Here is a 25,583-nt window from a genome sequence, read left to right on the forward strand (position 1 = left end):
CTATCCCCTCCTCCCACCTCAAGCCGCAACCCCATCTCCTACTGACCAACCTCATCCCGCCCCCTTGACCTGTCCGTCCTCCCTGGACTGACCTATCCCCTCCCTAACTCCCCACCTACACTCACCTTTACTGGCCCCATCCCCGCCTCTTCGACCTGTTTGTATCCTCTCCTCTATCCATCTTCTGTCCGCCTCCCACTCTCTCCCTATTTATTTCAGAACCCCCTTCCCCTTTTCTGATGAAGGGTCTGGGCCCGAAACGTCAGCCTTTCTGCTCCTATGATGCTGCTTGGGCCTGCTGTGTTCATCCAGCCCTGCACCTTGTTATCTCCGTATCTAACGTAGTTTTGTAACATTCCTGTGAAATGTTGTACTACATTAAAGACACTGTGCTGGTAAAAGTTGTTGTTATTTATGATCTCGGGGCCGAAGGGTCCTGCAATCACTTGAATCTCCCCGAGCGGCCCAAACCCTAACCAGCGAGGATTCACGACGCCTCCCGAGTCTTATCGAGCGCCCAGTGCAGCGCCGAGTCTCCCCGAGCGCTCCCGAACGACCCGGAACCGGAGCGACTGTGAATCGCCCAGAGCCCGGCGGAGTGATGCCGAATCTTCCCGAGCGACGGTGCGCGGCGCCGATTTGTCCCGAGTCCCACCGAGTGGTCCGGCGTCAACCCGAATCTCCGCGTGTAGCGCCGAATCTTCCCGAGTGACGCCGAGTCTAATCGAGCTCTCCCGAATGTCCCCGACTCTCCCTCCCTCCGAGCGGCCCCGAGAAGGTCCGAGCTGTTAGCCCGACGGCCGGACAGGCCCCGCTCCATTATGGAGTCTCACAGTCTGGAGACGGAAGGGGAGATCCTTCACAAGTCGCCGATGATCCACGGGAAGGAGCAGCTCCGGCACGGACACAAACCCCCGATTCTCCTGCCAGTGGTAAGTTTCCCGCCCCGACCCCGTGTCGTGGGCCCAGGCCTCGGGCCCTACCTTTCCCGCGGGCACTGTTGAGTTTTGGTACCGATCGGTCCAATGTTTGGGCACTGATTCCATCCTTCTCAACGCGTCCCTTCCCGGGCACCCCATCCCTAGGCACCGAGGGCAGAGCTGCACACCCCCTTCACACCCTCATCCAGGGCACTGACGGCAATGCTGCATTCCCTCCCTGGTCACTAAGAGAGCCACGACCACCCCATCCCTCGTCCGTCCAAATAAGGGCAAAGCTGCTCCCTTCCCTGGGCATCGAAGGTACAGCTACACCCCCTTCACCTCCTTCCGGGGCTCTGAGGACAGAGCTGCACACTCCCTCCCCCAGTGGGCATTGAGGACGGAGCTGCATTGCCCCCATGTGCACAGAAAACAGATCGGCAACTACCCCTTCCTCCAAACAAAGACACCAAGTGTAGAGCTGCACTCTGTCCTCCTGGATATGGGGCCAGCACTGCACCTGACTGTTCAGTACTGGACATTTAACTTGAGAGACGTCGTGGCTTGTGTCAGCTGAGCTTTGACCTCCGCCTCTTTACCTGCCTGAGTCAACTGTGTTTGTACATCTGTGCCACAGATCCTTCTTAATAGACAGTCAATGTTGACCTTACCATGATACAAATTCCAAATGGTAATGAGAAGTCTCAGTGCTGAATAGGGATATGACGAGCAATATTATCTATCAGGGAACTGCAAAGTTCCTCTGTGCCCTCCGGCAACAATGACAAAATCATCTTGTATCGATATTGCTTTATACAGTAGGCGAATATTGAATAGCTGTAACAAAAAGCAGAAATTGCTGGAGAAACTTAGCAGGTCTGGCCTCATCGATAGAGAGTAAACAGAGTTAACATTTCAAGCCCAGTGTTCTGAAGAAGGGTCATTGGACTTGAAACGTTAGCATCTAACGATAGCAAACGTTAGAAAACAGAGTTGTCAGACCTGCTGAGTTTTTCCAGCAATTTTTGTATTGGAATTCCAGCATCCACAGTTTGTTATTTTATATTGTTGAATAGCTGTGGTTCATTAACAATCCCAGTTAAACAGCAGCTGCAGGAGCCAGTACTGAGTGCTGTCTCAACCCACAATCTCAAGCAACAAGTGCAGGAAGAAATCATCCATCCTGTGAGATGGAGGCTTCTCGATCTATTGTAAGTGTCAGAGCATTGGGGTTCCTGCTGTTTTAGCTTTTATTGCTTAATTTCAAGAAGGTGGGAGCTGGGAACTGCATTTCAGTAAAGTTTGCAATGTCAGATATGGGCTCATGAACAAAATCTTGATGGTGATTCATGTTTTGTGACCCATTATATCCCTACATGTTTCAGCATTCCATGCCTTTCCTCTGACCTTGATGATTCATCTGCTCTGTAGCACCATAGTTTATTGATTGTAGTAATACTACAGATGTTCCATGCAGTCTAGTTCACAAGTGTATTTCTCTATGGAATATTGAGGCTAGAGGACTGTTCTTGGTATTTGAAGACTACAGACTGTAAGTACGTAAGATACAGGAGCAGAATTAGGCTATTTGTCCCATTGAGTCTGCACTACCATTTTATCATGGCTGATATGTTTCTCAGTGCCATTCTCCTGCCTTCTGCCTGCACCCTTGATCCACTTACTAATCTAGAACCTGTATATTTTTAACTTAAAGACACTCACTGACTTTGCTTCTACAGCATTCTGCACTTACAAGTACCACATATTCACCACCCTCTGGCTGAAGAAGTTCCTTCTCATTTCAGTTCTAAAAGGTCATACCTTCACTGCAAGGCCCTGCCCTCCGGTCCTAGTCTCTCCCACTAGTAGAAACATCATCCCCATGTCCACTCTATCCAAGCCTCTCGGTGTTCTCCGACATCCTCCGTTATCTTTCTAAACTTCCATCGACTACACCCCCAGAGTCCTCAACTGCTCCTAATGTGACAAGCCCTTCATTCTTGTGAACTTCCTCAAGACCTTCTCCAAGATCAGCACATCCTTCCTTAGATATGGGCCCAAACCTGCTCCTAATATTCCGAACGTGGTCTGACCAGAGCCTTATACGGCATCAGCAATTCATCCCTGCTCTTGTCTTCTAGCTCTCTTGAAATGAATGCTAACGTTGCATTTGCCTTTGTAAGTACCAATTGAACCTGCATGTTAACCTTAAGAAAATTCTGAATAAGGACTCCCAAGTCCCTTTCTGCTTCAGATTTCTGAATTCTTTCCCCATTTAGAAAATAGTTAATGTCCTAGTCTCTCTCCCAAAGTACATAACCTCACTTTCCCACATCGTATTCTATTTGCCATTTCTTTTCCCACTGTCCTAGCCTGTTCAAATCCTTCTGCAGCCTCCCCACTTTCTCAACACTGTCTGGCCCTCCACCTATCTTTGTGTTACCTGCAAACCTTGGAACAACGCCCTTGGCTCCTTCGCACATGTTGTTAATGTATAACTTGACTTGTTGTGGTCCCAACACTGACCCCTGTGGAACTCCACTAGTCACTGGCTGCCAACTTGAAAAAGACCCCTTTATCCCCACTCTCTGCCTTTTGCCAGTCAGCCAATCTCTATCCATGCCGGTACCTTCCCCCTAATATTATGGCTCTGATCTTAGCAGCCTCCCGTGAGGCACCTTGTCAAAGGCCTTCTAGAAATCCAAATTGATCACATCCACTGACTCTGCTCTGTCTAAATTATTCATTATATCCTCAAAGAATTCTAACAGATTTATCAGGCATAGCCTCCCTTTGACAAAGCTATGTTGACTCAGTCCTGTTTTACCATGCACTTCCAAGTATTCCGCAATCTTATCCTTAATAATAGGCTGTAAAAGTCTCCTGTAAGTTGGGGAAATGAAGTGTAGACTGGGTGACTGCTTCGCAGACCATCTATATTCTGCATGCGAAAAGGACCCTGAGCTTCCAGTTGCCTTCCACTTTAACATACCACCCTGTTCCCTGCCCAACATCTGTCTCAGGCTTGCTGTAGTGTTTCAGCGAAGCTCAACGCAAGCTGGAAAATCAACACCTCAGTTTCTGCTTGGGGACCCTGCAGCCCTCTGGACTCAATATCGAATTCACTAATTTTAGGGCCTAAACTCTCCCATGTCCTAGCCCCCTACCCCACACACCAGACCTTGTTATCACATAGTCTGCCATTACACACTACCTATTGTTAGCCACTGACGGTCCCCACTAACAGCTGTTCACTCTCCTAGGCAGATTGTTATCGACTCCTTTGTCTACCCAACTGCTCTTCTCTCTCTTTGGGCTGTATCATCATCTATCATTTACTCCTTACCTCCTCCTCCACCCTATCTTCTGCATAGCTACCATCAGTTCTGAGAAAGGGTCACTGGACCCTAAACGTTAATTCTGATTTTTCTTCACTGATGCTGCTAGACCTGCTGAGCTTTTCCAGCAACTTCTGTTTTATTTTTCCTGATTTATAGCATCTGCAGTTTTTTCTGTTTTTATTTCACACATTGGAAGCTTTTTCTGTTGGTTTTATGCTGTCCCTGATTTCCCTTATCAGCCAAGGTTGCCTCATCTTCCCTGGAGTATGTTTCTTCTTCCTTGGGATAAATTTCTGCTATGCCTCTGAAACTACCCCCAGAAATTTCTGCCATTGCTGCTCCACTGTCTTCCCTGCTAGGCTCCCCTTCCAATTAACTCTGGCCAATTCTTCCGTGATGTTTTTGTAGTTATCTGTACTCAGTTATAATACCGTTAAATCTGATTCCACCTTCTCCCTCTCAAACTGCAGGGGGAATTCTATCAAATTGTGGTCACTGCCTCCTAGTGGGTACCTTCACCTACAGCTCCCTAATCAAGTCTGCCTCACTACACATCACTAAATACAGAATTGCCAGTTCTCAGGGGGCCCTACCACAAGATGCTCCAAAAAGACCAGGTCGTACACATTCCACAAATTTCTTTTGTTGGGATCTACTGCCAGCCTGATTTCCCGAGTCGAACTGCATGTTGAAGTTCCACATGATTATTGTAATGCTGCCTTTCTTTGCTGGTGCTTTTCTATCTCCTGATTTATTTTCTATCTCACATCCTCACTACTGCTAGGGCGTCTGTACATAATTCCCAGCAGGTCTGTTTGTCCTTTGTGGTTCCTCAACTCTACCCACACAAATTCCATGCCTTCTAACTGAAATAACTCCACAAAGGCTGGTATCCCATCACCAAGTCACCCTTTATTTATACGTGCATAGTACATGACACTGAGCCTGCTTGCACCAAGCCAGCTCCTAGAGTGAGCAAAACCCTTGACTTCCTTGTTTATATCTGTCAGCCAGGACTCCCTGATTGGACCAGGTTTACAACCCCAATAAAGGAACTCACATTCTGTGAGATCCACCTGACTGACCTCGTTCCAATTACTACAACCCTCCCCCTCTAAGTCCTGGGATAGGCCCATTCTTTTTCCTGTAGCTTCACATGGAGTGATTTTGCACCTGACCCAGTTCCTCTGACTGTGCCTCGGATATGGGTGCTGTGTGCTGGACTGTAGCCCACCTCTTGCCCTCAGAGCATCTCGGCGGAAACATACCTTCTTCAGGAGGCGATGGCATTGAGGATATGACATCTGCCATGTCCATCTCATCTTAGGAGGTTTCTTGGACCCTCGATGGAGGGAGAGAACCCATGGGTTCCAACAGCCTTGGCATATGTTCTGAGGGGCAGAGTGTGTTTTGCTCCTTCTCTGTTTGCAAGTTTGAAGCTTTCGTGTGGTCCATGTTCTTGTTCAGGATCGCCCCCCCCACCTGAATTTTTTATGTCATGGGACCTCACCATGTGTTGATCATGCCTTTTGTCCATGGAGAGTCATTCCAGTGGTTTCGACACCAAACTTCGTCCCCTGAAGTAACCTGCCTGTTCTGCTTAGGAGAGCCTTTTGTGCAGCGTTCCTGATGCCATTTGAATGCCCTTCCCAGCACCTCCCCAACGCGTACACACATACGCGCACGCACGCACGCACACACACACCTCCAGATTACCGGCCCCAATCCGGGAATGCATTCTATGATACCTGGCTGATATTATTCCAATCACAACACCAACCTGATATTGTTTCTTGCAGTTTAGTTAGTCATTTCTTACTAAGAAGGTTTCCCTGCTTCACCCCCGCATATTTGCCTGTCCTTTTGATAGGACATGTATCCTTGGTTATTTAGTCCCTAGCCCTGATGCCCATAACATTGTAGCTGCCAATTTCTGTCTGCGCTACAAGCACATTTACCTTGTTTTGTACACTGCATGCATTTAAGCACAAAACCCTCAGACCTGCATAGACGCACCCCACCACTCCCCTCCTCTCATAGTTGTCCCCATATATGATGTGTCTGAAATTAGATTCCTGACCCTTTCTACACTCTCTGTCCTGTTACTTATTCTGGAAATTTTAATAACCTCTCCTGAGCTCTCAGGACATAGTTAAGAGCTGAGGCTCCTCCAATGCTAAATTCATGACACTGCTACTGCCTCACTTGTAGTGACACCCTCCCACCCCTGACCACCAGCAAAATTTGAAATACTTAACCTACAAGGTATGACTGCCTCCAGAAACACAGCACCCAGGTAACTCTTTCCCTCCCTGGTGTGTTGCAGTATTCAAACCTCAGACTCCAGCTCATCAACTCTGAGCTGGAGTAACTCGAGAGCCAAAACTTGCTACAAATGTTATGTCTTACCAGCCTTGCATGTTGTATCTCTATGCAGGGCTTGTGTGTCCAACCTCGCCCAATGTGTTGCATCAAACTGATCAAGCTAGCAACTGATTAACAAAGCTCCTTGTATTTTGGGAGGAATTGTTTGATGATTTGACTGCATTATCAGATTGGCGTGATGAACTGTGGCTTGTGAGGTGATATTTAATTCCTAGTGTCTTGGCTGCCAGGACAAGTACAACTTCTTCAAATTGTGCAGACGCTAATTGTGAACTGTTGACTGTTACTCAGATGTCCAGTAGTCCACATATTTTCTTCAGTTTTCTCAGAATGCTGTATGCAGTAGCTGCTGTGAAATGACTGTTGGAAGCAAACATGATCTGCAGGCCATGGTTACATACATCTCGAAGGTCAGCACCAACCCTTGCCTAAGCTCAAGCCACAATTCCAAACTGTAATAGTGGTTCCTGACTTGGAGGACTGGACCAAATCTTTGCAAACTGTTGTTAAAGTCCTGGCTGGGTGTCACAGACTCTGAACACTCACTCACTCGCTCCCTCACCCACACACCCACCCTCCTTCACACTCACAAGTCTCTCTGGCAGTCTCATTCAACTCTCAATCACACTCATTCGCTTAGTTTGATGAAGATCCATTTCAGTATGTACAACATCCCAGCTGTCACCTTGGGCTTCAAGTACGTTGTGTGAATCACAATCACTAGATACTCGGTCTGTGTGTATTGCATTCCTGTTAACGCTATGCTATTAATGCATAGGTGACTAGCTCATTCTGCACCTGCGCTGCTTCAAGTCTAGATTGAGATGCCTTGCTTTGGAGATTGGCTTCAGAAATTGGGATAAACATTGGAACTGTCTTCCACAAATGGTGATTGATGGAAGATGAATTGCTAAATTTAAATCCGAGATTGTTAGGGTTTTGGTTTCCTGCAAGTGTTATATAATAAAGAACAAAAGAGAGCCTCTAGAGTTAAGTCATAGATCAGTAATGATCTCATTGGATGCTGGAACAGGCGGTAGGTGCTAAATGGCTGTCTCTTGTTCCAGTGTTCTTACCTCTTACCTCAATCCATGTGTTGCATCACAGTGTTTGTTGCATCAATAATGAAGAGTTTCTAGGTGTTATAGACTTAAGTTGCACCTTCAGATGTCTCTCTAAACACAACTGTTGTAAACCCATCTGCAATGACCTCTAACCCCTACAGTCCTTCCACAGGCCATACATTTTCCACTGGAAAACTTCTGTTGTTGAGCTGATCACAAATGAGGCATATTTCTGACAAGGCCTTTCCCAAGAAATGTGGAATGTCAGTAGATATGAAATGGTTCTCTGAGATGAACTTGCCAATATCCCATTGTAGACATGGAGGATCGTGAAAATGTTAACACTGCGTAGATATGTAGTTGCAATAGTCAGCAGAGCAGAATGCTCCACTTCACAGTTTTGTTTTAGTCTTTAGGATCTCTGGAGGTGTATAATTGACTTGTTCTTCTTTGTTACAACTACCATTTTGAACTGACCCAAGGAGTTAGTGCTGTTACAGGAACAATGATGTCCTGTCTGACCATTCAGGGTTTCCTTCAGCTTAACCATTAAGATAACTGGCACACAATTAGGGTATATTGGACTGAAGTTATTATCTCAGTTATATTATCTCAGGCCTGAGGAAGGGTCACTGGACCCAAAACGTTAACTCTGATTTTTCTTCACAGATGCTACCAGACCTGCTGAGCTTTTCCAGCAACTTCTGTTTTTATCTTGTTGAGCCTGATTTGAAATTTTCCATCAGCTTGTTCTACACGATTGCTGAATATCTGAGAATGTTCCATGTTAAACATCCCTCACTCAGTGTTGTGTAGTTGGTGAGTGGCTGCATAAGTGCACCAGTAGAGGGTGTTCTAAATCTTTCAATATGATCATTTTGCTGGATGACATCCTTTCCCATACTGAATTTTCTACCAGTATCAGTGCGCAACATTCCAGATTCTGCCAAACAAAATCACCACTTGACACTGAGCTTCATATTTGGCTTCTATCTAGATCTCTTGAAATGCCATGAGCTCCAATCTCAATTTCAATCTTTAATAGGTTTAACTTTCACGTTACCTTTTCATATTGGTGAAGCAGAATCAGGTATCGTGTGTAGTGCCCCAGCTTCTCAACCAGAAGTTCTTGGTTTAAGTCCCACTCCAGGACTTGATGGCCATGGAAGCTATGTTTATAAAATGGTCAAACAGGTCGATTATCAATTTGTAAATCTTTCCAATGAGCCTACTGGCAAGTCCTAAAAGAGGAGAGAGTCCTGAAAACTATAGTGCAGAAGGCAGCAGTAAACCACAGCAGTACCTGGCCAAACCTAAAGATGTACCAGAGCCCATAGTTGCCAACAAACTTTAGGGCATAGCACTGAAGAAGGCAAGGGAATAGCACATGACAGAATCAGGAATAGAAGGATATATTGATAAAGTTGGGGTGAAATATAGTGGGAGGAGTCTCATTTGGCACATGAACGTCAACGTAGACCATTTGGACTGATTGATTTGTTTGTGGCCTGTAGGCTCGATCAAGCACCATGTAAAACAAGGATGGAAATCTTGCATGGTTGTCATTACACTACCCTGAAATCCTAAAGTTGAACTCTTGCCTCTCAATAATTTTAATAGAAAGCCTTAAAAAAGCAATTTGGGATTGTAAGCAGGCTGAATCTTTTGCTGGTTATTGATAGGATGTATTTCTCGTTATGATTAGTGGCACTGTCATAAGGTCAGACATTGACCAGAACATAAGGTTTTAGTGAAGCCTTGGGATGTGAATCATGTTTAAATTAATTGTTGCTATGTGTGTTTTTACCCTGATTAGTCCACAAGCAATCACTCTCCAGAGACATCACTATCTCCTATTGACACCTTGAATTCTCTGTCCAACTTTGAAGCTGAAATGGACCATGATGGACAGGGGACTTATTCTCTTTTCCCGGCACTGGATAATGTGACGATTTTGTCAGGAACCAGTGAAGCACTGGAAAGGTAAATTTTGCTGTGAGTTCAGTGCTGTCATGTTTCAGTCAATACTTGAGGATATCTGACTATACTTGGGTTATAAAATGCTAACTAGCTTGAACGATTCAGTTGAGGATATTATTGTGGTGGAATTTCTTGTGCTTCTCAATCACCCTTTGTACTTTGCTTTTATTTTTGGTCTTGATCAATATTTACCCTTGAATCTGCGTTGGTAACCTAGAATATCCGCTGGTTTTTCACGTTAAAGTTTGTGGGAGATTGTTGTATGCAACTTGAGTGCCAAGTGCATCTACATTACAACAGTGTCACAAGTCTCAAGTTTCCGATTCTCTGTAAAGCACTTTGGGATATCCTGCAAATTCGTTCATTTACAATGTTCCCAAGTCCTCCTTAGGTCACAGGATCTTGTAGACGTCAACTACCCTACAGAATTGAGGAATAAAAGATGAAAACGGGATTTGAAACCTGAAGGCAAATATTGAGGACAAAAAAATTGTTTTCTAGAGAGTTTGGGAGCCCAAAATTGTCGATTTCTTGTTTACCAAGATTTAGTGTAATTTCCAGCAGATCCACTATCTTTTGCTCATAGATTCATACAGCACAGAAGCAGACCCTTCAGCCCAACTTGTCCATGCCGACCAAGTTTCCTAAAGTGAACTAGTCCCATTTGCTTGCATTTGGACCATAACCCTCAAAACCTTTCCTATCCATGTACCTGTCTACTAATCTTTCAGATGTTGTAATTGTGCTGGCCTTCACCACTTCCTCTGGCAGCTCGTTCCATACACACCACCCTCTGAGTGGAAAAAGTTGCCCCTTTTAAATCTTTCCCCTCTCGCCTTAAACCTATGCCCTCTAGTTTTCGACCCCCATACTCTGGGGAAAAGACCTTGGCAATTAATCTTATCTATGCCTGTCATGATTTTATAAACCTCTATAAGGTCACTCCTCCGTCTCCTATGTGCTAGGGAAAAAGAGTCCCAGCCTATCCAGCATCTCCTTATAACTCAAACCCTCCAGTCTCGGTAACATCTTTGTCAATCTTTTTTCATCCTTTCCAGTGTAACAACATCCATCCTATAGCAGGGTGACCAGAATTGTACACAGTACTCCAAATGTGGCCTTACCAATGTCTTATAACATGACGTCTCAACTCCAGTACTCATTGCTCTGACCAAAGAAGGCAAGCGTGCTAGACTCCTTCTTCACCACCCTGTCTACCTGTGATGCCGCTTTCAAGAAACTAGGTACCCTTTATCTGTCTGTTCCACAGCATTCCCCAGGCCCTATCATTAACTGTGTACGTCCTATCCTGGTTTATCTTACTAAAGTTCAACACCCCGCGTTTATCTAAACTAAACTCCATCTGCTATTGCTCGGCCCACTGGCCCAGTTAATATCCTGTTGTACTCTTAGAATATCTTCTTCACTGTCCATCACACCAATTTTGGTGTCATCCACGAACTTTCTAATCATGCCTCCTATATTCTCATCCAAATTGTTTATATAAATGATGAACAATAGTGGACCCAGAACCACTCCTTGTGGCAAGCTGCTTGCCACAGGCTTCTAGTCTGAACGACAACCCTCTACCACCACCCTCTGTCTCCTACTGTAAAGCCAATTTTGTATCCAATTGGGTAGCTATGCCTTGATCCCACTTGATCGAACCTTACTAACCAGCTTACCATGCAGAATCATGCTGAGGACTCGCTAAAGTCCACATAGACAACATGTACTGAAATGCCTTCATCTATTTTCTTGGACACCTCTTCAAAAAACTCAATCAAGTTTGTGAGACATGATTTCCCATGCACAACTCTATGCTGAGTAGAGACTGAGTAGATTGGGATTATATTCATTGGAATTCAGAAGATTGAGGGGGGATCTTATAGAAACATAAAATTATGAAAGGAATAGATAAGATAGAAGTAGAGACGATGTTTCCACTAGCGGGTGAAGCTAGGACAAGAGGGCATAGCCTCAAGATTAGACGGAGCAGATTTAGGACTGAACTGAGAAGGAATTTCTTCACCCAGAGGGTTGTTAATCTATGGAATTCCTTGCCCAGTGAAGTAGTTGACGCTACTTTAGCAAATGCTTTTTAAAAAAAAGGTAGATTTTTTTTGAACAATAAAGGAATTAAGGGATACGGTGAGAACGCGGGTAAGTGGATCTGAGTCCACGAAAGGATCAGCCATGATCTTATTGAATGGCGGAGCAGGCTCGAAGGGCCAGACGGCCTACTCCTGCTCCTAGTTCTTGTGTTCTTGTGTTCTGACTATCGTAATCAGTCCTTGCCTTTCCAAATACATGGACATCCTGTCTCTCAGAATCCCCTCCAACAACTTACCCTCCACTGATGTCAGACTCACTGGTCTGTAGTTCCATGGCTTTTCCTTGCAGCCTTTCTTAAATAATGGAACCGCGTTAGCCACTCTCCAGTCTTCTGGTACCTCACCTGTGGCTATCAATGATACAAATATCTCTGCTTGGGACACTGAAATTCCTTCCCTAGCTTCCTCCAATGTCTTGGGATACACTTGATCAGGTCATGGAGATTTATCTGTCTTAATGTGTATCAAAACCTCCAGCATCTCCTCTTCTGCAATGTAGACTGTTTTCAAGATATTTATTTTCCCAAGTTCCATGTCTTTCTCCACAGTAAATACTGACATGGAATATTCATTTAGGGGCTCGCCCATCTTGGTCTGTTACAAATCGCTTCCCATTTACAGACTATTTCCTTATGTATATATTATATAAATATAGTATATTGATTACTGTTGTATTCTCATTCTTCCTCTGTCTGACCTATTTACCTCTACATTCCTGTCTCAGCTTACTGCATTTGGCTTGGTTGCTGTTTGCACAACTGACCTAACATGCATTACATGTGGTCTTTTTTCCCTTCAGCTTGCATTAAAACCTGTCACATTTCCTTTTTGGACATTGAATCATTTCAGGCAGAGAAGACCATATGTTTAGTCCTTAGTTGATTCATAGTTAGTTGACTAGGTTAGCTACTATTGAATGCACAATAGAATCGTAGAATGGTTACAGTATAGAAAGAGGCCATTCAGTCTCTCATTTGTGCTAACACGCTGTGTAAGAGTGACCCCCTAGTCTAGTACCCCCTTAATCTCCCTCTACCTTTTAGCATGACCATGCAAAGACACTAGCTTTATGAAATTCTTGCTTGCCCTTTGGGGATATGAAAGTTCTCTTCGAATCCTGTGATTGCTATTTTAGGTATTCAATACCCTTGCTTATAAAATCCAGGATCCCATATTAAGTTTATTAACTGATTTCTCAGCCTGTCCTGTGCCTTTAATGATTTGAAGTCATTTATTCATTTTGCAGTTTCACCTCCCTTAATTTTGCATCTTTCATTTGATATTTTCTCTCCTTGTTCTTCATGAACACTTCAAACATCTCTGCATTAAGTTTCATCTTCCCCTTATTTGTCAGTTCCACCATTTGTGTGTGGTAGGAAAGGGTGGGATGTGTGGACCTTCACTGAGTAGACTTCACACACGACTTAATAAAATAAGAATAATTTTACAACAGATTTTGAAAACATTACCTTTATGTTAGCATTTAAAAATTTTATGGTTGTATTTGTGAACAACATTGCCGCTAGGTGGAGCAATATGCACCCTACACAGAAACAGACCATTGAAGCACTAAGCTAAGTGACTGAGCTGCAGATTCTGTCACAAAGAAGGAGCTGCCCGTATATTCACAGAGCTATTGGGAGGACTGGAATGAGTAAACTGCTCGCCAACATCTGAAAACAGACATTACAAGTGATGGAATGGAGGCCTGAGACTTTGGGTTGTGTTTTTGTGCTGGTTTAGGAACTCCCAAATGATGTTGGGAATTTTAAAATTGCTGATGCCATGTTGCATTGATGTCAATACACAGTGGCGCACTGGCACGCACTGGTTGAACTGAGGTTCTCATCAACATCATGGTGGTTGTCCACACTTTTGCATGAAACTGAGCATTTGCAGATGGATCTCGGAAACCATCTTGAATGGCTGCCTGTGGTGGCTGCACATATTTTGGAATTATGTACTGAATGTGACTATGTTGTTTTATTGCTGTTGTTCTTGTTGGCTTCTCCGGTCACATTAATTTTCAACTATTAGTATGGAGTCAGATTGGAAAACAGTTTGGGAAGCACTGAACTATAGTCTGTTGTTCACTCCTTGCCATTCATTTTTATACTTGATGACTTGGTGATCGGTTATCATCACTTTCAGTACATGGCTCATTTTAGTGAAAGACAATATAATGAAAAGTATTATATTTTCTATTTCTCCCCACTAGTGAACCAACAGCCGATGTAAATGACAAACCAAACATGACGTGGTTGGATGCTGCACAGGTATGCACTGTTATTCACTCAGCGTTATAGCCTGTGGTATAAATTACCTTTTATGTTGAGAATGATTGAATCACGGATGTGACACTGATATTTACCTCGTATTGGGGAAGATTGCCAAAATTGTCCGATTCACAAAGGTCATTTATCTCCCTTTCAGCCTCCCACTTATCATCAGTAAAGTTATGAGTCTGTTTTGGGAACCATCAATGGTTGTTATGGGTCACATTGACCCAAGGCGTGATTTGTTAGAGGCTCCCATGTTCAGCACTCCCGTGTGCTCGTTGACTCATTGATCAGAGTATTCACATACCAGCTGCAACACTCAGCCCCCCACCCCAGATACTTTCAGACTCATTCCACTGAGTAACCATGCACCAGTTATTTTGCACCCTGTGCACTACTAGAGTCATCTCTGTTGATTGGAATATCTACACATCAGACCCCACATTCATTCCTCATGAGTACTCTCAGAATCATTCCTTTGCTGATCTGAATACCTACACATCATCCTTTTGAATCGTAAAATCCCTACAATATGGAAGCAGGCTTTTTGGTCCATCGAGTCCAAACCGACCCTCCAAAGAGCATCCCACCTAGACCTACACTATCCCTGTAACCCTGTATTCCCCTTGGCTGATCCACCTAGCCTGCACACATCCCTGGACACTATGGGCAATTTAGCATGACCAGTTCACCAAACCTGCACATCTTTGGACTATGGGAGGAAACCAGAGCACCCAGAGAAAACCCATGCAGACACATGGAGAATGTGCAAACTCCACACAGTGACCCGAGGCTGGAATTGAACCCGAGCCCCTGGCGTTGTGAGGCAGCAGTGCTAACCACTGTGCCGCTGCTTGTATTTCTCCAGTGTGGTCATGTGCCTCATTTTCACTTGCACAATTATGATCCATAGTCCCGTACTCCTTTCCAGCATCAATTTCCTGCCCAGCCCTCTGCGTCTTTTCAAACTTGTACATATTTCCGGCACAGAATGGCTACTGTTTCAGTCTGTACATTAGGCTTGTACAAAAAAACCGAAGAATTAAAAACTGAATATGTCACTGCAGAAAGTGTATTAGAGTCCTGTTGCAGGATATGCATGAGAGCCTCTGTAAGGATGGCAAATTTCCTTCCCTAAATGACAACAGTGAACCAGATGATTTTTTTGAAAATCCAGTGATCATTACTGACATTAGCTTTTATTTCCAAAATTATTAATTAGTTGAACTTATAGTTCACCAGATGTTGTGCTAGAATTTGAACTCATCTCCAGAGCATGATGATTGGATCTCTGGATTGCTAGTCCAGCAACCTTACCACTCCATAGTTGCTAGTACAGAAGATCAATGCCTGGAACTAGCTTCTTCTTTAGCCAAGCTGTTTAAGTTCAGACTTTGCAATTGAGGATTTTCCATGTATCTCATAGCTATCTAGAACAACACAAGCCTATACCACCAATTATTGTTCTTACAGGTTCCTCTTTCTCTTCAGGAAATAGGAAGAGCAATTAATGGTGCTGTCCAGCAACACTGACTAAGCATTAGTCTGATCACAGATGCTAGGAGAGTGTTCCATTAGAATCACATTGCTCCAGATCTCATCAGAACCTTGATCATGACATCAGCACAAAAAATTGAATGTCAGAGGCAGTGGTAACAGCTTTCCTTGACTTCAAAACAACATTCTATTAACTGTAACACTAACCACGTGGGATTGGAGATTGGGGCAAAATAAAGGGTGTTTTCCAGCAACGTCAATGCAGGGGATCAGACTCCGAGTTTCCTGCTGATTCAGTGTGTCTGAAACAGGAATGTTCCATTGCAAGCATTGGCAGCCTACCAGTAATACAGCATTTCCCAAAAATCTTTCTCAGATTGTATTGTAAACTTCAACTCTAAACTTCACATGTCCTTTTCAGTACTGCCATCTGAATTAGGAATCATGTGACTCAGCTGCTGAAAACAGCTCCCGTGTTTTGTTACAGATTGTTCTGGAAGAGGCTGGGAGGCCGCTGCACATTAAAGAAATCAAGCAGAGGATACTGGACCGAGGACTTGTGCAGTCAAAGTAAGCTGGCTTTCAGTGTAAAACCTTAACAGAACAGGCAAACCTGAACTAGGTGCAGTGGGATGCAGAGTGCTTATAGAGAAGGCTGGTTGTTGGTTAGCCATCTCATTTCTTGTTATTCCTGTCTGCACAAAATGTTTTTTCTATTCATCCAATTTCCTGTTAATAGAATGGTAGAACTCTTCCGATAAGTTGTTCAATTAATATCATGCCCCTGCTTGTTCCTCATAGACCTGCAGGTGCACTCACTGCCATGCTGACCAGAAGATCTGGCCTAGAGGATCTAGAATCATATACAGTACAGAAGAGACAATTTGTGCCTTTGAGCCTGTGTCAGCTTTCTGTACGGCAGTCAAGTCAGTTCCTTTTCTCCTTACCCTCACCAATTTCCCATCCAATTTCCTTTCGACATAGTTGTTTTCCTCTATTTCCACCATCATGAGTCCGTTCCAGATCATTGCCATTTGCTCTGTAAAATGGTTCTACTCTCAATACCTGCTTCTTCTCTTGCCTAGACTCTTAAATCCATGTCAACTTGTTCCTCCTGTGAGTAGCTTGTGGGAACACAATTTCATTGACTGTCTTATCGAACACCATCTGATTACTCCTTCCTTTGCTCTAAGTGGAACAACCTTAGCTCCTTCAATCTGATCTTGTAGCAAAAATTTTCCATCTCTGGCACCTTGCTAATAAATCTCCTGCACACTGTCAAATATTCCACATCCTTCCTAAAGTGTGGTGACCAGACTGAGATACAGTTCTCTAACTGTGGTTTAACCAGACCTTTATGCAGGCCAACTTAACTTGCCTACTTTTATACTTGGTGCTTCTATTTCTGAAGCGCACATGCTTTGCCAATGACCCTGTCAATATGCTCTGTCACTTCCAAAGCTCTATGCACATACAACCCAGGAGGTCTCTCTATCTATGCACTCTTCTTAACAGTCTGCTATTTAGTCAAGTTGTCACTCCTATCCCTTCTGGCAAATCTCATCACCTCACTGGGCAAAGCATTAGGTTCCACCCACCCAGTCTGTAAGCCTATTCATGTCCTCTTCCAATTGATTTTTGTCATACAACATGTTGCTGTGTATTTCAATGTCCGAGTCCTTTTTGTTGAGTAGAGGCAATGGTGTAGTGGTACTAGTAACTGACATCTCTGCTCAGAAGCCCAGGCTAAAGTTCTGGAGACATGGACTTGAATTCCTTTGTGGCAGATGGTAAAATGTGAATTCAATAAAATCTGGAATTAAAAGCTAGTCTTATGGTGACCATGTAATCATTGTTGATTGTCATTAAAATAATCTGGTTCATTAATGTCCTTTAGGGAAAGAAATCTGCATTCTATACCCCGTCTGGAGTACACGTAAATCCAGACCCGCAGTAATAGATATTTTGTCAACCATTTTCTTAAACTCACTGGTCTGTAGTTACTAGGTCTGTCCTTGCATCCTTTCTTGAATTAAGAATATTACATATGACATTCTCCATCCTCTGTCACCTCCCCTGTATTATGGAAAGATTGGATGATTATGGTAAGCCCTTCCCTGGTCTCTTCTCCCATTTACTACAGGAATCTGGGATCTAGACCATGAAATTTTGTTTACTCTAAACAATAGTCAGCTTTCCCAGTGGCTCTTGCCTGTCAATGTTAAGACTGTCCATCAATTTTACACATATTTTATCGGTATCCTACAATTTAATGAATACTTTATGTTGGTTTTTACTAAATATGATGGCCTTGTCATATGCCTCTGATAAAATATCATTCATATTTGTACCTAATAGATTTCCCTCCAACTCTTACTTCCTTTTTCCAATTGCATGCTACTGACAAGATTTGTGCATTCCCTTTTACATTGATTGCCACTCTATTCTTGTATTCTGTCTCTCAAACTTTATTGTCCTTCAGTTTCCATCTTAAACTTATATATTTGACCTGATTCTGATTCTCACTTGAAGAATTCATGCACCAAACATCCTGTTTTTCTTGTTTCATCATAATCTCTAGCTCCATTGTCATCCATACGTGCCTGGCTTTGGTCGCACTGGTTTCACCCTTTTTGGACTGTATCTAGTCTGTATCAAGTTGTCTCCTCCTTTAAAGATCATTTCTTGTTCCATTAAAGCTTTTTCAGTTAGTCGTTGGTTAGTCATAGAGTCCTACAGCACGGAGACAGGCCCTTCGGCCTAAACAGGTCCATGTCGACCAAAAAGTCCATGTACACTAACCCCACTTCCCTGCACTTGCCCATATCCTTCTAAACCTTTTCTATCCATGTATTTGTCTGAATGCTTTTTAATTGTTGTTAATGTACCTGCCTCAACCACTTCTGCTGACAGCTCATTCCATATGCGTACCACCCTCTGTGTAAAAACATTGCCCCGCAGGTTCCTATGTGTTCTTTCCCCTCTTAGCTTAAACTGATGCCCTCTAGTCCTCGATTCCCCAATTCTGGGAAAAAGACGAAGTCCATTCACCCTATCTGTGCCTCACATGATATTATACACTTTCGTTAGATCCCCCCTCAGTCTCTTAGGTTCTAAAGAAAAAAGTCCTAGCTTGTCGAACCTCTCCCTATAATTCAGTCCCTTGGGTCCTGGCAACATCCTTGTAAATTTCTTCTGTACTCTTTCCAATTTAATAACATCCTTCCTATAGCAAGGTGACCAAACCTGAACACAAAACTCCTAGTGCATCCTCACCAATGTCCTGTGCAACTGCAGCATAACTTCCCAACTTCTATGCTCAGTGCTCTGACTGATGAAGGCCAATGTACCAAAAGCCTTCTTCACTGTCCTGTCTACCTGTGACTCCACTTTTAGAGAACCATGCACCTGAACTGCAAGGTCCCTCTGTTTCACTACACTCCTTAAGGCCCTACCATTCACCATGAAACTCCTACCTTGATTTGACTTGCCACAATGCAGCACCTCACACTTACTATAATAAACTCCTTTAGCCATTTCTCGGCCCATTTCCCCAGCTGATCAAGATCTTGCTGCAATTTCTGATAACCTTCCTCATTGTCCACAATACCGCTTGTAAGTTGTCCTCCGCAAACTTACTAGACATACCTTGTACATTCTCATCCAAATCATTGATATAGATAACAAACAGCAATAGGCCCAGCACCGACTCCTGAGGCACACCACTACTCACAGGCCTCCAGTCCAACAAGTATCCTTCCACTGTTACTCTCTGCTTCCTACCATCAAGCCAGTTGTGTATCCAATTTGCCAGCTGTCCCTGGATTCCATGCGATCTAACCTTCCAGAACAGCCTACCATGTGGTGCCTTACTGAAATCCATATAGACTATCTACCGCGCTGTCCTCATCAATCTTCTTGGTCACTTCGTCAGAGACCTCTAAAAAGTTTGTGGGGTATGACTTCCCATGCAAGAAGTCATGCTGACTACACCTAATCAAACCCTGTCTTTCTAAATGCATGCATATCTTATCCCTGACAATCTTCTCAAATAACTTGCATTCCACAGATTTTCGGCTTGCTGGTCTATAATTCCCAGGTTTTTCTTTGCAGCCCTTCTTGAATAAGGGCACCACGTTCGCCACCCTCCAGTCTTCCAGGACCTCACCCATGGCTAGTGATGATGCAAATACCTCAGCCAGGGCCCCCGCATTTTCTTCTGTAGTCTCTGGCAGGGTTCTTGGATATATCTGATTAGGATCAGGAGATTTATCCACCTTCATAGATTCCAATACTTCCAACACCTGTATTGTGATAGAGATTGTCCTCAAGATATCGCCACTAACTTCCTCAAGTTCCCAAGTCTTCATGCCTTTCTCCACAGTAAACACAGAGGAGAAATATTCATTGAGGCCCTCACCCATCTCCTGCAGTTCCACACATATATGTCCACTTTGGTCCTCGAGGCATCTCGTTCTCTCTCTAGTTATTCTTTTTCCTTTAAAATAGTTAAAGAATCTCTTTGGATTCACCATAATCCTCTCAGCCAAAGCTATCTCGTGCCCGCCTTTTTGCTGTCCTGATTTCCTACTTTAGTAAACTCCTGTATCCCCTATATACCTCCAGAGATTCCCTTGATCCCATCTGCCTGTACCTTAGTCATGCGGCCTCTTTTTCTGGTTAAAGCCTCAATGTCTCTTGTCATCCAGGGTTCCCTACTCCTGCCAACCTCACCCTTCATGCTCACAGGAACATGTAGACCTCTATTTTCTCCAGGTTAGATCCTTCCCGTCCTATTGAAATTAGTTCTCATCCAATTTAAATGTTTTACTTGGAACTATTCCTTGCACTTCAGCATTACTGATCTAAATGATCATTCTTACTCAATTGCTTCTCTAACCGACACTTGGTCCACCTCATTCGCCAGCATGAGATGTAGCAAATTCATTCTTTATAGTAGGACTGAAAACATATTGTGCAAGGAAATTCTCATGAAACCATTTAATTAATTCCTACTCTCCTTAAATTTTACAGTATCACTATCACAACTGATATTTAGTAATTGAAGTCCCAGAATTAGCCATATTACTTTAGCAGGGACTAATATGGCACTGGCAAATGGACAGGGCACATTGCCCAACATAGATGAATGGATAAGATAAGTGGGAATGGACCAAGGATTAGGGCCTGTATGTGTAACTCCCATTCCCAGTGCTTGCTTTTTAATATAAACACATTTATCATTTGGCATCACATTATATTCCAAACCATAAGGATTTTATCCAGATGTGGCTCAGTAGGAGTGATTCTGTCATTGAGTCAGAGACCATGGGTACAAACCCCACTCTAGTCTTGAACAGATCATCCAGGCTTCACTCTCCCCTATAGATTAAATGCTGTGCAGTTGGAGGTTCCATCCTTTAGACAAGATGTTAAACTGAGGCACCATCTGACACAGTTGATACTGTAGCCCTGTTTCAAAAAGCAGAGGATTTCTCCCTGTTAGCTTTTTTAGTATGAATCCATCAAGTAGTGTTACTGGAACATATTATATGGTCATTATTTTTTGTTGTTTTTGGGGATCTTGATGTCACTCTTCGCTGCTGTCTACCCTACCTTGCAACAGAAATTTCATGTCAAAAATACATAATTGGCTCTAAAGTGCTTTGTGGCAACCCAAGATCCAAATATAACCAATCTGTACCAGTGTCAAGCTGCCTTTTATTAATCACTAATTAGCTTTCTCTTCTTCCTATAGTTCCAAATCTAGCTTGGAAGCAGTTCTGTATCGAGAGGTAAGTGTTCTTGCATACATGTGGAGTTGTTACTGTCCAGTTCTCATTATTTGTTACATCATGTATGATTCACTTGCAACAACGTGTAAGCATAAAGATATCTAATTTTCCTGAATAAATTAATTTTTAAAGTTTGAACATTATAGATTTAAGTATTTAAAGTTTGAATGTTATAGAACAGAATATAAATTTGAAAATCTGTGTTTTTACAGTACCTTATAAATATATTATTGTTTTATGTTCTCACTATGGTCCTTGGGGAGCAAGCTATGTAAGCTGTTGAGGATCTTTTAGTAGCTGATGTTGGAGTCTTCATCCTTTTGCAGCACCAGAATGATGGGGTTGGGGTCAGACAGTTTGCAGCTCAGAAGTGGAATTATTACTGCTGGGTGATGGCTTGGACTAGGCTCTGAGACTTGAGCAGCTACAGTAAGGAGCTTGTGGTCTGGAGAGGGAGAGGCACCAAGAGTGGAGCAAGAGCAGGGTGTGGAGCAAGGGCAAGGTCAGAAGTGACGTGGGCTTAGTGCCAGTGTTGCCCGCAGTCTTGGACGAGAGGAAGCTTGACCCCATTTGCTATTTTGATGACCCCAATGGGGTAAGCCTCTTCCCTAGAGCCAGAAAGCTGTGAATTGTGACTCACTAAGACATGGAGCAGCAATTTGTTAAGTCCCTGTGAATCCTGACCACCAAAAGCAGTAAGCTGTCCTGCCAGTTCCTGTATAACATTGTGGAGTGAATCCACATTCAAATGACTTTGCTACAGAACAAGATTGTTTAGTAAAAGCAAAATACTGCGGATGCTGAAAATCTGAAATTAAAACAAAGAGCTGGAGAAACTCTGGATCAGCATTTGTGGAGAGAAAAACAGAGTTCTGAAGCTGAGTCCTGTTGGAATGTTAACCCTGTTTCTACCTCCCTAGATGCTGCGAGACCTGCTGAGTTTCTCCAGCACTTTCCATTTTTATTTCAGATCCTTTAGTAAGGTTTTACCTCCATTGAGAAATGGAGTGCGCTGACAATGTGTTTTGCAGCTTGAAATTTCTGTGTCCGAGCATCTCTTTGGGAAGCCTGGTTTTATTTACAGAGAGCAGCAATGTTAGATGCATGTCCGGGAGAATGACACAGAAACAACATGTTCCAATAATCATTTCCTTATGGTAAAATCAGATTTTTTTGATACTGTGGGTTTCTAGGACTATGAGAATGCTATATCCACTTTAAATTGGGGAAGGTAACAACATAGATATAAATTCTAACAGAGACACAAGCAGTGACTCAGCATTATCAACTGGCTGTTAATTAAAAAAATATTACTTTTTCAAACAAGAGCGTTCCATTGTCACTTCACCCCTGGGGGATTGTCTGTGTGGAGTTTGTACATTCTTCCCGTGTAGGTGTGGGTTTTCTCCAGGTGCTCCAGTTTCCATCCACAGTCCACAAATGTGCAGGTTAGGTAGATTGGCCGTGCTGAATTGCCTGTAGCGTCCAGGGATGTGCAGGTTAGGTGGATTTGCCCTGGGAAATGCAGGGTAATAGGGTAGAGGAGTGGGTTTGGTGGGATGTTCTTTGGTGGGTTAGTGTGGACTTGATGGGCGGAATGGCCTGCTTCCACACTGTAAGGATTTTATGTTTCTATGCATCACTCCAAATAAAGTCATACAAAATAGAAACAGGCCCTTTGGCCCACCATGTCTATGCCGACCAACAAACACCAAATGCACTAATCCCATTTACCTGCAGTTTGCCCTTAGCCTTCTGTGCCCTGGCGATTTATGTGCTCATCCAGCTGCTCCTTAAATGTTGTTAGAGTACCTGCCTCCACCATCCTCTCAGGCAGCACGTTCCACATTCCTACCACCCTCAAGTGAATAAAGGTTTTTCTCAGATCTCCTCTAAACCACTTTACTCTTGACCTTAAACTTATGCCCTGTGCTTTTAGACACTTTGCCATGGGGAAAAGATTCTCAAGATTTACTGTGTCTATGCCTCTCATAATTTTGTATACCTCAATCAGATCAGCCCTCAGCCTCATCTGCTCCAAGGAAAACAAATCCAGCCTTTCCGATCTCTCCTCATAAGCGAGACCTTTCATCCTAGGTAAATGTTCTCAGCCTCCTCTCCAGTACAGTTGTGTCCTTCCAGTAGTGTGGTGACCAGAACTGCACATAGTGTGGCCTAACCAATGCTTTATAAAGTTGTAACAAGACTTCCTTGGTCCTATATTCTACACCTGGTGAACGAAAGCAAGTATCCATATGCCTTCTTCACCACCCTCTCTACTTGTGCACCAAGGTCCCTTTGTTCTTCAGTACTCCCTGGGGACGTACTATTCATTGTGTATATCCTTCCCTTATTAGATCTTCCAGGATGCATCACATTGCACTTATCAGGATTAAATTCCATCTGCCACTGCTCTGCCCACTTTACCAGATGATCAATAAGTTGAGACATTCGCAAATCTGTCACTTAGGGAGGCAAAATACCATTCGAGAGTCTTGTTTGCTGCTGCAGATCTGCCTGTCAGTTCCCCTTAGAATCAAGTCCCTTGTCACTAAAGACAAAAAAACTGAAAGAACTGCAGCTGCTGGAAATCTGAAACAAAAACAGAAATTGCTGGAAAATCTCAGCAGGTCTGGCAGCATCTGTGGAGAGAAATCAGAGTTAACATTCATTAACTCTTGATTTCTCTCCATAGATGCTAGAGATGTGGTTGACTCTTAATTGCTGTCTGTGCAATTAGGGATGGCAATAAATGCTAGCTTAATCAGAAAATGCCACATCTCATGAGTGAATTAAAAAAAATGGTATCTTACATGTTTCAGTCAAATTGTCTCTTACTCTGTTCAATCTATTGTCATAGGATAACGTGAAATAAATCCAGGTATTAATTCAGTAAACTTAGCCTGAACTGCTTCCAACATATTCAACTCACTTGAATAAGAAGACAGTACAAAGCATTCCAGATGTTGTTTCATTAGTGTCCGTACTTTTGTGTTCAGTCCTCCTTGCATTGAACAATAATGTTTCCTTTCCTAGTAGCTTGTTATATTTGTGTGTTAGTTTTTTGCAATTCATGCACGAGGACATCTAGATCCCTCTGCATCTCAGAAGTCTGCAGTTTACCTCACCATTTACAGAGCATGTTTTTATTCTTCCTGTTTCACATTTTGCCACATTATACTTCATTTGCCAGATCTTTGCCCGCTCACACAACCTATTTATATTCTTTTGCAGCCTCCTTTTCTTGAGGTATTTTTCTGCCTGCAATTTTATCATCAGCAGATTTAGCAACCAAAACTTCAGTCCCTTCATTCAAGTCATTTAGAAAAATTGTAAAATGTTAAGGCCTTAGCACTGATCTTTGTGGCACAACACTTATTACATCTCGCCAACCAAAAATTGACCTATTTATGCTTGCTCTGTTTCCTGTTAATCTTCTGTCCATTATCAAATGCCTTCTGGAAATCTAAATACAATACATTACCTGTATTCACAGCATATTTTAATTTTTCAAAGAACTCTACTAAACTGATTGAACATGATTTTCCTTTTACAAAATCATTTTGACACTGCATGATTAGCTTGAATTTTTCCAAATTATTCTATTGTAATGTTTTTGATAATAGCTTCCAGCATTTTCCATATGGTGGATGTTAAGTTACCTGGTCTGTAGTTTCCTCCTTTCTGTCCGTCTCCTTTTTTGAATAAAGGAGTTAAATGTGCTATCTGCCAAATGAGTGAAGCCTTCTCCAAAATGAGGGAACTTTGGAAAATTAAATCAATTATCTTGCTAGCCACTTCTTTTAAGATGGACCCTAGGATGAAGTTTCTCAGGACCTGGATACTTTAGCTCCAACTATCTGTTTAGTACCACTTGCTTGTTAATTGTAATTTGCTTTTGCATTCCCGTTTCTGATTTACAGCACAGGTATTTCTGGCATGTTACTGGTATCCTCTGCGGTGAAGGCTAATGCAATTTACCAGAGATCTCCTTATTTTTCATTATAAAAACCCCAGACTAACTTTCTATAGGACCAATGCTCTGTTTGTTAACTCTTTCTAAATATCAATAGAAATTCTTACTATCTATTTTTATATTTCTAGCTACATATCCCTTGTACTTTTTTTCCTTGTTATTACTCTTTTAGTTATTTTTGTTTTTTTAAATTCTGTCTAGTCTTCTGATGTGCCACCCACCTTTGCACATT

General features: G+C 43.0%; 1 protein-coding gene across 1 annotated transcript in view; it reads left to right on the plus strand.

Moving 5' to 3' along the window:
* Nucleotides 1-821: 821 nt before the first annotated feature.
* The window catches only part of tbrg1 (transforming growth factor beta regulator 1), a 58,636-nt gene continuing 33,874 nt past the window's right edge, over nucleotides 822-25,583 (plus strand). The window contains 5 exon segments of the mRNA XM_020517418.2: nucleotides 822-932; nucleotides 9,527-9,693; nucleotides 14,023-14,080; nucleotides 16,068-16,150; nucleotides 21,339-21,375. Of these exon segments, the coding sequence (XP_020373007.2) occupies nucleotides 822-932; nucleotides 9,527-9,693; nucleotides 14,023-14,080; nucleotides 16,068-16,150; nucleotides 21,339-21,375 (456 nt within the window).

Source organism: Rhincodon typus, chromosome 34, assembly GCF_021869965.1.
Source record: "Rhincodon typus isolate 14 chromosome 34, sRhiTyp1.1, whole genome shotgun sequence".
Classification (NCBI taxonomy): Eukaryota; Metazoa; Chordata; class Chondrichthyes; order Orectolobiformes; family Rhincodontidae; genus Rhincodon; species Rhincodon typus.